The 12,577-nt window shown below is 43.5% G+C and overlaps 1 protein-coding gene across 4 annotated transcripts in view; it reads left to right on the forward strand.

Moving 5' to 3' along the window:
* The window catches only part of CKMT2 (creatine kinase, mitochondrial 2), a 30,941-nt gene extending 19,294 nt beyond the window's left edge, over nt 1–11,647 (forward strand). For all 4 annotated transcript variants that reach the window (XM_060201110.1, XM_060201111.1, XM_060201109.1 and 1 more), the window contains exons 6-10: nt 671–756; nt 1,690–1,813; nt 2,822–2,956; nt 7,471–7,596; nt 11,383–11,647. In XM_060201110.1, the coding sequence (XP_060057093.1) occupies nt 671–756; nt 1,690–1,813; nt 2,822–2,956; nt 7,471–7,596; nt 11,383–11,502 (591 nt within the window). In that variant the 3' untranslated portion in view covers nt 11,503–11,647. The remainder of the gene's footprint in view (nt 1–670; nt 757–1,689; nt 1,814–2,821; nt 2,957–7,470; nt 7,597–11,382) is intronic.
* Nucleotides 11,648–12,577: the final 930 nt, after the last annotated feature.

Consider the following 12,577-nt stretch of genomic DNA (forward strand, 5'->3'; position numbering starts at 1 on the left):
GGTAACGTTAGGAATCAAAGTTGGGGCTCGTGAGCCCAGGCACGCAATTCTCGTGCACTACGGCCACCTCCGCAGTCTCGTGTTTTTAAATAATAAAGTGTTAGAGGGTGTGGGGAGTGAGGCCTGACCAGTAACCACTGCCTAAGAGATCCCAGTCAGTAATGAGTTGCGCTGCCGGGTGGTGGCGCACCTGGTTGAGTGCACAAGTTAGAACGCTCAAGGACCTGGGTTTGAGACAGAGCTTTGTGAGTGGTGAAGCAGGGCTGTAGGTGTCTCTCTGTCTCTCTCCCTTTCTCTTATTTTTAAAAAAAATTTATTATTTTATTTATTGGATAGAGACAGCTAGCTATTGAGAGGAGGGGAGATAGAGACAGAGAGACAGAGAGACATCTGCAGCCCTGCTTCACTGCTTGTGAAGCTTTCCTGCTGCAGGTGGGGACCAGGAGCTTGAACCTGGGTCCTTGTGCACTCAGCCAGGTGTGCCGCTACCTGGCCCCTTGTCTCTCTCCTTCTCTATCACCCCCTTCCCTCTCAATTTCTGGCTATATCTATCCAGTAAATAAATAATAATGATAAAACAATAGTGAGTTGAAACTTGGTCACTAGACTCTCACCACTGTGTCTGATCTCATGGGTCTCTCCTTTCTGCTTTGTCCCTCTTGGCCTGCAGGATCACTTTCTGTTCGATAAGCCAGTGTCCCCTTTACTAACTTGTGCTGGGATGGCCCGAGACTGGCCAGATGCCAGGGGAATCTGGTATGGACGGAGTTTTTCCACCTTTCCAGTGTGTGCAGAAGATCTTCTTCAGATCACTGCGTGTCCTAACCTGAAGTTGTTGTGGCCTGCACTTGACAGCATGCTCAGCTTGAGCTAAAAATGAAGAGAGAGAGAATGCCTAGAAATTGTAGATGGGCTGTGTTTGATACTGAAGTATTTGTTAAAGATGTGTAGGAACGGTCTCTGGCTTGCATGAGTTATTCATGGAAAAAGGGTTCTTTTTTTTTTTTTAAATGAGTCTCCTATTATTTAACCTCCAAGAATCTACTCCATGACATTAAATGTGTGGAAAGTGGTGGTGGTGGGGGGGGGGTCAGGGATGTAAGCATAATCCTAAAAGGAAGAATGGTTAGAAAGTGGACATTTATTTTAAATTGGCCAACGTCCTCAGCCCACTTTGATTCCTGTAGCTTGGTAGGTGATGACGGGACTACCTAAAAGATCGAAGGTAAAAGCATTCACAAGGAGCGTTAGTTCCCACTGGGGCCTGAGACGCAAGGTCTGTATAGTCAACATCTATGGACTCTTCTGTACACTAAACCACGAGGGGGGAGGGGTAGCACCACAAGCTCTGACTGGATCTATGCGAGAATAAAATATTCTTGTTAGTGTCAAAGCCAACTGTTACCACAGTTGAAGTATTGTCTTTCTGTTTTGAGGAACGAGGGACTTTCATCTTCTTGTTGGAGCAAACAGGACATCTGTAGAGGCTGGAGTCAGTCAGTCTTGCTCTCCTCTCTGTCAAGGCAACACTATTCGGCAGCGTTGGCTGAGGCACGGTTATGAGATGAAGGCCCTCAAGGCCGTGAGGAAGGTGACATGAAGCAATCAGGCTGCAGAGGCTATGGGGCTTTTCCTGTGTTGAAACAAATGTTGTTCCCACTCAAGACCGTCTCTCTCTTTTTTTATTAGGCATAATTATGACAAGACATTTCTCATCTGGATAAATGAGGAAGACCACACACGGGTGATCTCTATGGAAAAAGGAGGCAATATGAAAAGAGTATTTGAGCGATTCTGTCGTGGACTGAAAGAAGTACGAAATGACCAAAGATTTCTGAATATGTATTAAAATAAAATCTCTTAATTTTTTTTTTTTTATTTTTAGGAATCACTGCATACTTTCAGGGTTGGAATCCTAGCCAGTGCTGCCAAAACTAGATGACTTTTTTTTGGTTATTAACAAGCTCTTATGCTCCTCTCTTAATCCACAATGATCTGAGGCAGTCTATAGCTTGCTAGTCATTTTCTGGTTTTTTGACACTGCATTTAGCTAAGTCTAAGAGTATGTAACTACTGTGTTCAGAAGTAACCTGACCTACTGACATTAACTTTTTATCACATGAAAAATAGTAACAAGGGCCAGGCGGTGACACACCTGACTGCACTCACTCCAGTGCACAAGGACCCAAGTTCAAGCCCCTGGTCCCCACCTGCAGGGGGAAAGCTTTGCAAGTGGTGAAGCAAGGCTGCACATGTCTCTCTGTGTATTTCCCTCCTCTATCATTCCCTTCCCTCTTGATTTCTGGCTGTCTCTACTAAATAAATAAAGATAATAAATTTTAAAAAAGAAAGCAGAGAGTAGCTATTTAAAATAGTAACAGTGACTGGCTGATATATTTTATTTATTTGTTTGTTTTTGACTGTTTAGTGTCTGGTGGGAGGTACTGTGCTCAAGGACTTGCCCAGTTCTAATAACTTAACTTTAAAGTTCATATATAGGGTAGGGCAGGGGTAGATAGTATAATGGTTATGCAAATAGACTCTCATGCCTGAGGCTCCAAAGTCCCAGGTTCAATCCCCCGCACCACCATAAGCCAGAGCTGAGCAGTGCTCTGGTAAAAAAAAAAAAAAAAAAAAGAGAGAGAAAGAAAATTCATATATAGAAGCAGACAATCATCTTCTATTAAAGAAGGACGATAAATCTAACTACATCTGAACTATGGCAAACACATAGGACACATCTTCTCCCAGATATTTGGGGGATATGCTTCTGAATGGATATTTGTGAACTCAGTCATTACTCTTTCCTTATTCACTGCAGGTGGAACGCTTAATCCAAGAACGAGGCTGGGAGTTCATGTGGAACGAACGCCTGGGATACATTCTGACTTGTCCTTCGAACCTCGGCACGGGATTACGGGCTGGTGTCCACGTTAAGATCCCAAAGCTCAGCAAGGTGATATTACTTCTGGCCTGTTCTGTTAACATCAGCTCAAGTGGGACGGCTCTGCTGTGGGCAAAATTGTTACTGTCTCTTTGTTTCTTTTTTTCTTTTTCTTTTGCCTTCAGGGTTATCACAGTTATCAGTGCCAATGCTACAAATCCACTGCTCCTGTGGCCATTTTTTTTTCTCCATTTTATTGGATGGGATAGAGAAAAATTGAGAGAAGAGGGGGAGATAGAGAGGTAGAGAGAAAGAGACACCTGAGAAAGGATGGCAGAGGACCTAGTGGGGGTTGTACTGTGATGTGGAAAACTGAGAACTGTTACGCATGTACAAACTATTGTATTTACTGTCGACTGTAAAACATTAATCCCCCAATAAAGGAATTTAAAAAAAGAAAGGACGGAAGAAAGAAACAAGTTCGTGACTTCAAAGAGTCATTTGACAGGAATATGGGAAAACTTGAAAACACTGTTAGAGAGAGAGAAAAAAAGGGGGGGCACCCGCAGACCTGCTTCACTGCTTGTGAAGTGTTCCCCCTGCCCCCCTCCTGCAGGTGAGGAGCCAAGGCTTGAACCCGGGTCTTTGCACAGGTCTTTGCACTTAGTACTATGTGTGCTTACCTGGGTGCGCCAGTGCCCACCCCCCCCCCACTGTCCATTTCTTAATCCTTACTTTCTCTACTTGTAATAGAAAAATAATGAAGAAGGCTTAAGTTTGCCTCAGAAGACATCTGTATAAGTTAGGGCCAAAGGTGCAGGGGTTTGTGGCTTCAAGAACAAATAGTTTAAATTCTGTTTGATAACAAATTCAGATAGGTAGCTGCACTGCTCTGCTCTGCTCTGCTCTGCGGGGTTAACACTTCTTCCCCACCCCATCATTATCTGGGAGGTTGGGGGGTGGTTAACAGTAGAGTTGTTGGCACATGGATACAGTTTTTTCTTTCCCTGTGAGAGGTGCCTATAAATACCCTCACCTCAAGTCCTTCTCTACCATGAACCAGGACTCCTCAAAAACTAGAAAATGCCCCCAAAATAAAACCACTCAAGGACTAGATTCTTAAAGGTTACCTAGCTCCTCCTCCTCCTCCTCCCCCTTCACCTTCATCTTCTCTTCTCTCTTCTTCCTCCGCCCCCTTCTTCATTAATAACCAGAACACTGCTTAGCTCTGGTTTATGGTGGTGCTGTGACTTGAATCTGGGAGTTCAGAGCCTCCTACAGGAATTTTTTTTTTTTTTGCATAGCCATTAAGCTGTCTCCCCAGCCTGTATTTATCTATGCTTTTTAAAAAATATTTTTTATTATCTTTATTTATTTATTGGATCAAGACAACCAGAAGTTGAGAGGAAGGGGAAGAAAGACAGAGAGATACCAGCAGCCCTGCTTCACCACTTGCAAAGCATTCCCCCTGCAGGTGGGGACCCAGGGTTTGAACCCAGGACCTTGTACATTGTAACATGTGCACTCAACCAGGTGCACCACCCAGCCCCTAGCTATCTTTTTGTAAAAAAAAAAAAAATTATTTTATTCTTATTCTAACTTTCATTTTCTGTTGCCACCAGGGTTATCACTAGGGCTTGGCACTTGCATGACTCCACCACTTCTAGCAACATTTTTACCTTGTTTTCCTTTGAGTTGATGTAACAGAAACTGGGGGTGAGGGGAGACAGAGAGGGAGAAGGAAAGAGGGACACCTGCATACCTGCTTTACCACTCAGGAAGCTTCCCCCCTGCGAGTGGGGACCAGGGTCTTGAACCCTAGTCCTAGTTCATGGTGGCATGTGTGCTTAACCAGAGCACCACCTCCTGACCCCATTTAGCACTCTAAGCCTGGAGAAAGTGCATGTAACCACTGTGCTAATAAGTATCCTGCCCACAGATTTACCTACTGAGATGATGGCATTTTATCTTTTTTTTATTAGATAGAACAGAGAGAAATTGAGAGGGGAGGGAGAAACAGAGAAGAAGAGAGAGAAACCCACAGATCTGCCTCATTGCTCGATCATGAAGTATTTTTTCCCCTGCAGGAGGGGAGTGGGGATGCGAACTATGGTCTTTGTGCATGATACCGTGTGCACTCAAGCAGGTGACCGCTGCCCAGCACCCTGTTATATTCTCTTAATATCCTCACCTGAAAAATAATAACAGCAACTTTTTCTGCTGTTTAGTATGGGCTAGAAAATACTGGCTGTGTGTGTGTGTGTGTGTGTGTGTGTGTGTGTGTGTGTGCGCGTGTGTGTGTGTATGTGAGGGGGGGGGGGTTCAGAGGACTGCTCAGCTCTGGCTTATGATGGCGCTGAGAACTGAACCTAGGACCTTTGATGTCTTAGGCATGAAAGTCTCTGTCTTTCCCTATTTTAAAAAACTATCTTATTTATGGGGGCCAGGCAGTAGTGCAGCAGGTTATGCTCTCATGGTGCAAAGCACAAGGAGCAGCGTAAGGATCCCAGTTCCAGCCCCAAACTCCCCACCTGCAGGGGGTCCTCACAGGTGGTGAAGCAGGTCTGCAGGTGTCTATCTCTCCCCCCTCTGGTTTTCGCTCCTCTCTCAATTTCTCTCTGTCCTATCTCACAACAATCACAACAACAGCAACAAAATGCAAAAAAAAAAAATTGCCACCAGGAGCAGTGGATTCCTAGTGCAGGCACCGAGCCCCAGCCATAACCCTGGACACACACACACACATATTGTATCGTATCTTATTTATTTATTTATTAACTAGAGACAGAACTTAAGAGGCGAGGGAGAGAGACACCTGCCAAACTGTTTCACAGCTCTTCAAACTCCCCCTGCAGGTGGGGACCAGGGGCTTCCACCTGGGTCCTTGCACACACTCTGCTGGCTGTGCCACTACTCACCCACTGGAAGCCTTTTTGGAGAACCGTTATGCTGTCTCCTTAACCTTGCAAAAACACTCTTACCTTTCCTTGTGCAGAGCTTCTCAGGCTGGAGCCTGCATCAAAGTCACCTTATGAAAACACATGCGATTAGGTCCACTTGCAGAATCTGCATGTGTACCAAGTCTTACTACTGAGGGAACTATAGCAGGAACACACCTGTTTTAGGATGTGTCACCTTTGCAAGGTCACCTTACGTTCCAGCTTTTAGGATGGAGAGAAACCATGCATCTGTGTCAGAGTAGAGCTTTTATGTTCTAGGCCCGGAAGTAGCACATAGCTTGTACCACTAGGAGAAACTTGGCTTGTAGTTATTGTCTCAGCTCTACTGTGGATGAGGAAGAAAACAGAATTCTGGTGACTTAACAGTTTCTGCCACAGTAGCACCAAGTGAAACAAATACTTCAGATCAATTTCATAAAACATCTTTCCTGCCTCTTAAAACATGAAGATTTTTGTCATCCGAACTTTAAATGCTAATAAAATAATTTGGTGTGATTTAACATCTTGATTTTTAATTATGTCAGTGGTACCTGTTATATTGATGAGTAATGAATTCACCAAAGCTCACGGGCAGATGCCAAAAGTGCAGAATCCAAGTTACAAACAGCTCAGCTACCTTCTGGCTGTTTGACATCAGGCAAGTTAATGTCCTCTGAGCCTTAGTTTTCCTCTCTGTGACTTGGTGAAAACAATACCTACTTCATGAGGTGTAAGCCTGAGAAGTGCCCACAGTAATTATGTTAAGTGAAATTAGCCAGAAGGGAGAAGGCCAAATACTGGATGGTCTCACTCATCTGCTGACTTACAAAACAAAGCAGGGGAAAATCAGGGGTAGAGCTTTTATTAGCTAAGATCTATGGCAGCAGACTCAAGAACTCTAGAGTGGGGAGAGGGGAGGGGCAGACGGGGCCAGGGACCCAGTGCTCTATGGTAGAAGGCGATAGTTGTGTGTGTGTGTGTGTGTCTGTGTGTGTGTATGTGTTATCATGACACCTACCATGGGGAGATTTGAAATTATGCACCTGTGACAAGAACAGTCTTATAAATCATTTTTTCCCAATAAAATTACTAGGTTCCAGCCGTGTCCAGGTGAAAAATACATGCTTAGTAGTTACTATTTTTTATTAGTGACTTAATGATCAACAAGATTGTGGGATAAGAGGGGTACAATTCCATACAATTCCCATCACCAGAGTTCTGTGTCCTATCCCCTCCATTGGAAGCTTCCCTATTTTTTATCCCTCTGGGAGTATGGGCCAAAGATCTTTATGGCTTGCAGAAGGTGCAAGTCTGGCTTCTGTAATTGCTTCTCTGCTATAGAACAACAATGGTAGAAACTGCCCCACTGTCTGAAAGGAGGCTAGGTCAGCCTACTCTGCCACTTGAGGAATATGAGTCCTGAAATGAGTGCAGCCTAGAATGTTTCCGGCTATGATCATGGGCTATGAGCTCAGACTGACAGGGACTCAGAGGTCACCCAGGCTCCTGTGCTCAGTAGGAACAGACATGGGATTAGTAAGTACTAACTGTTAGTACCTCATATGTTTTCCCTAAGTGAATGAGCCAATACTGGTGTGTTGACTTGGTTTTGCTTCTCATAAAACTAACTGCTCTCCACTGTCCCAGGACCCACGCTTTTCTAAGATCCTAGAGAACCTCAGACTCCAGAAGCGAGGCACAGGTGGTGTGGACACCGCAGCCGTGGCTGACGTGTATGACATTTCCAACATTGATCGAATTGGACGGTCAGAGGTAACACATGTGTCGTATGATATTATGAAGTCAGTATAGGAGAGAGAACATAGAATTAGTGCGGACAGCTTTCCCTTAAGCACAAAATTCCAGACCTCTTCTTTCTGCATTGAATTCTGAATTATGGCAGCCTTTCACTCTGTAGTTTGGTCCTGTGTTGTTAGTGACCAGGATCATTTTCTAAGAAATACATATTTAGGTGCGTTTGTTGTCAGGTGTGAACAACAGGAAGCATAGTTACCCAAACAGGGCACAGAGTCAACCCCATTCCTGGGTTATATGGTATAACCTCGTCACACATGAGGTTTACTCCTGATTACACTACTGTTATTATTTTACTTTTTATTAGTGATTTAATAATGATTGACAAGATTATAAAATAACAGAGGTACAATTTCATACAGCTCCCACCCTAGAGTTCCGTGATCCCATTCCCTCCACTGGAAGCTTCCCTATTATTTATCCCTCTGGGAGGATGGACCCACGATCATTATGGGGTGCAGAAGGTGGAAGGTCTGGCTTCTGTAATTGCTTTTCCACTGGACGTGGATATTGGCAGGTGGATCCATACTCCCAGCCTGTTTCTGTCTTTCGCTAGTGGGGTAGGGCTCTGGGGAGGTGATTAAACTATTGTGAAGCAACACGTAAGACCTTACTGTTCCTCCATAGACAATAATTACATAAAGATAAGCAAAATGTAAGCTGAGAAATGTGGAGACAGGTAAAGAAGTTCACAATGGGGCTGTTGTCAGCAGCCTGCCCCTGAGAACTACCCCAGAAATCTTCAGCAGTGGCATCTCCATTATACTAAGAGGACAGGAAGATTTTAGCACCCTGAAGTCGGAGAATAGGTGTGCTCTCTCTCTCTGTCTTTCTGAGGGTGGTGAAGTGGTGGGGTTCTCTCTCGATTCTGAATTTCCTTTGACCAAGACCATATACTGCCATCTTCACTTAGGTACTTGACATTTGTAGGACTTTATCGGGGGATGGGGGGTTAAAAACAGCAGGTAAGGTATAGACCCGGTCTATAAGAGATTGTTCTCTTAAAATAATCCTTAGGATTCTATAAATACTTAGGTGAGAAGGATTCATAAGCGACAGGCAGGTTAGAGCAGCGCAGAGATGAGATAACAGAGAGCACAGGTAAGGGGCATGTTGCTGAAGCTTACGCCAATACTGAGCCCATTAAATCATGACTGCTTGGCCAGGTGTGGTCCTGCTGAGCCAGCTAGACCTCTCAGTAGCCTAGAGGCCTCGTCTTACACCACACAGTTCTTGTGACTAGATAGCTGGTATTGGTCTAGGGCTTATAGATGACTTCTTCTTCCTTCCCAACTTTTGGGGGTTTCCCTGCTTAGTGATAATTTTGTCAGTAAGCTGAGGAAAGGGAGAAAAGATTCAAGACGATTCTCTCAGCCATGAGTTATCGAGTCATATGAAAGACTGGAGGAAGAAGCAGCTATAAATACTACAGCTTCTGAAATTTACTGGATCATGTGGGGTGTCATGAAGAAAAGAAACCTGGGACCTGGCTATGGTTACTTATTAAACTGATTTTTATGGGCGAAAAGAAATTTAAGGACGGGTAGATAGCATAATGGTTATGCAAAGAGACTCTCATGCCTGAGGCTCCAAGGTCCCAGGTTCAATCCCCTGTACCACCAGAAGCCAGAGCTGATCAGTGCTCTGGTAAAAAAAAAATTTTTTTTAATTTAATTTAAAAAATTGAATGTATTTATAAGTTAACTGGTAATTGTTATAAAAGCTATAAGATACAAAAAATTCAGGAGTCAGGCGGTAGCACAGTGGGTAAAGCACACATGGCGCAAAGCACAAGGACCAGAGTAAGGATCCCAGTTCGAGCCCCCGGCTCCCCACCTGCAGGGTGTAGCTTCGCAAGCGGTGAAGCAGGTCTGCAGGTGTCTGTCTTTCTCTCCCCTCTCTGTCTTCCCCCTCCTCTCTCCATTTCTCTCTGTCCTATCCAGCAACGACGACATCAATAACAACAACAATAATAACTACAACAACAATAAAAAACAAGGGCAACAAAAGGGAAAATACATAAATGTTTTTAAAAGATATGAAAAAATTAACAAAACCATGTATTTAACCTAATAATTCTTATGATATTTTATTTATTTTGCATAGAGACAGAAGTTGAGAAGCAAGGGGAAAGGCAGAGAGACACCTACAGCTTTGATTTCTACTATGCACATTTACCCAGAGGTTGAATATTACTTGAAAAATATGATTTTTAATGACAGCTGTAGAGCTAGTTTATTATCAGTTTCCTTGATTTGTTGGACCATCTCTGTTGTAATCTGTTTCTCTATATAATTTTAACCTTAACATTGATAATTTAGTTAGGAGACATTTCTAGGAAAGTGTTGTATGCTTTACATTGGGTTCTAGTTCTCCCCCGCCAAGAGAATTGGATCAGTCCAGTTAGTTTCACGGGCCTGCTTGGCACTGTCCCGAAGGAACCCTGCCAGAGTTCCAGAGTTGAAGAGTTGCAGAGTTTGAGAGTAAGAGAGGGTTCCTGAGTTGCAGAGTAAGAGAGAGTGCTTGCGCCGCCGCAAAGAGACAGCAGAGTTCTGTTTGGTGATTAGTTTGTCTTAGTTTATGAATCGTTGTTCCTGAATAAAGAAATACAGCTTCCCTGCCCAGCCGTTGTCTCCGCATCTCTGTTAGCCGCCCGTGAAGCTAGCCGGGCCAGCTAGAGCCTCCGAAATTATTTTAACAACAGGAAAGTAAGGCCTGAGTCAAAGATGAGGGTCCTTTCTTCTAATGAGATTTCCTGCTAGGAATTTTATACTAAGAGTTGCAGTAGCATAAAATGAGAGCTCCAGCTCACCTCGTCCTTATCAACAATCTGTTTCTGTGATTAGTGAGAACTAGCTTTCTTTCCCAACCCTCCTTTGGGGCCTGAAACATCACTAGGGATTAAAGAGGTGAGGCATGGGTCTGTCTTTCATCATGCCTAAGGTGAGTCGTATTTCTCACTGAATGAGTTCTGTCATTTATTGTGGTGCTGTCTGAAATTAACTCATTGTTTGCCATGTTAGTTTGAGTCTCTTCAGGACCAGTATAAGTAATTTTTGAAGTGAGCCCAGGAAAAAAAAAAATCTTAGATGTGCTGTCATTTAAGCAAAACCAATATTTGTTAACCAAAGTCTCAATATGTATTTTGAAAAGATTATCTTTGTGCCATTCACAGTTTCCTTTAAGAAGCAGGCTTCTCAAGAACAGTACAAACATTTGGTTTTACACAATTTTTCAGAAAGATATCCACTGTGTAAAGAATAGTATCTGAACTGTAGCATGTTCAGTGTTCAGATAGCTTAGGACAGACTAGAAATGAGACTCAGGCTAAATAATAACTCAAGGGTAATGCTGTGTAGTTCAATCTTCAGGCAAACTCTGTTATCTTATAGCCAAGACTGCTGTGGAAAAAGTGTCTGAAAGTGTTAACTAGTGTTTTCCACAGATAGATAGATAGATGAGTGGTAGGTACATAGTTCTTACTCACTTTGTGAAAACCCTATTTTAGTTGTAACTCTAACTTAACTAAATAAAGATTGAAGAAACCCTGTAATAAATGCCATCCCCTCTGTGGCAAGGCCATCAGATACCTCCCCTTCCCTTAACCTTTCAGGAAATAAGGAAGAATTTGTTTTAAAATCCATCTAGCCTAGCAAGTTCTCAGTGATCCCAGATTTGTTCCTATTGCCCAGTGCCTGTCATGTGTCTTCTATGCAAATCAATCATCTTTTTTCACTCTCCAAGGTCGAGCTCGTGCAGATAGTCATCGATGGCGTCAATTACCTGGTGGATTGTGAAAAGAAGCTGGAGAAAGGTCAAGATATTAAGGTGCCACCACCTCTTCCTCAGTTTGGCAACAAGTGATTTTCCCTTCCCTGTTTATAGATCATCTGTCTGCTGGTGTGACAGACAGACAGCAAGCACTGCTCTCTGAGAGTTTTTGTAGCCTTGGGAAAACATGTAACACTGTAGGCTATCTTTACAAATAAAAAACTCTCCTTAAAAACTTGGTTTCTTTCTGTCTTTTTCTCCAAGCTTTTAAGAAGGACAAGCACATTCAATAAAAACTAGCAGGAGGCAAAATTATCTTGATACAATGATAAAGCTACTATTGCCCAAGCCCACCTAGATACAATTCTGGAAACAGTCCAGTGATCGCTTGATAGATGCCACAATAGTCAACCCTTTTTCTCAGGTCTTTATGAACACCAACTGGTAAAAAAAAGGACCTAATATAATAACATTTCTGACAAATGGAGAAAGAGGTGATCAAGTTCTCTTGAAAATATGGAAGTAGGCCTGGGAGACAGTTCAGTGATGGAACACAGAGAGGACTTGCATGCCTGAGGCCATGGGTTCAACTCCTGGCACCTCCATAAGCTAGAGCTTAACAGTGCTCTGTTTTCCTCTCTCTCTTTCTCTGCCTCTCTCCCCAGGGTTACCTACAGGTTGCCTACAGAGCAACTCCACTGCTCCTGGTGGCCTTAATTTTTTTTCATATTTCTTTTGAGAGAAGGTGAGAGACACCTGTAGCACAGATCCACTCCTCTTGAAGTTTTGTCTCCCTGCAGGTGGGGACTGAGGGCTTAAACCCAGGTTCTTGGGTATGGTGAAATGAGTGTCACTTGGTGCTTTACCACCCAGCCTCATATTCTTCTTAAACAACAAAGCATTTTTAAGACTGCAAAAAGGACAAGAGAGTCGGGAGGTAGTGCAGCGGGTTAAGTGCAGGTGGCGCAAAGCACAAGGACCGGCATAAGGATCTCGGTTCAAGCCCCGGCTCCCCACCTGCAGGGAAGTCGCTTCACAGGCGGTGAAGCAGGTCTGCAGGTGTCTTTTTCTTCCCCTGTCTTCCCCTCCTCTCTCCATTTCTTTCTGTCCTATCCAACAACAACAACATCAATAACAACGGCAATAATAACTACAACAATAAAACAAC

The sequence above is a fragment of the Erinaceus europaeus genome, chromosome 11, assembly GCF_950295315.1.
Source record: "Erinaceus europaeus chromosome 11, mEriEur2.1, whole genome shotgun sequence".
NCBI classification, from domain to species: domain Eukaryota; kingdom Metazoa; phylum Chordata; class Mammalia; order Eulipotyphla; family Erinaceidae; genus Erinaceus; species Erinaceus europaeus.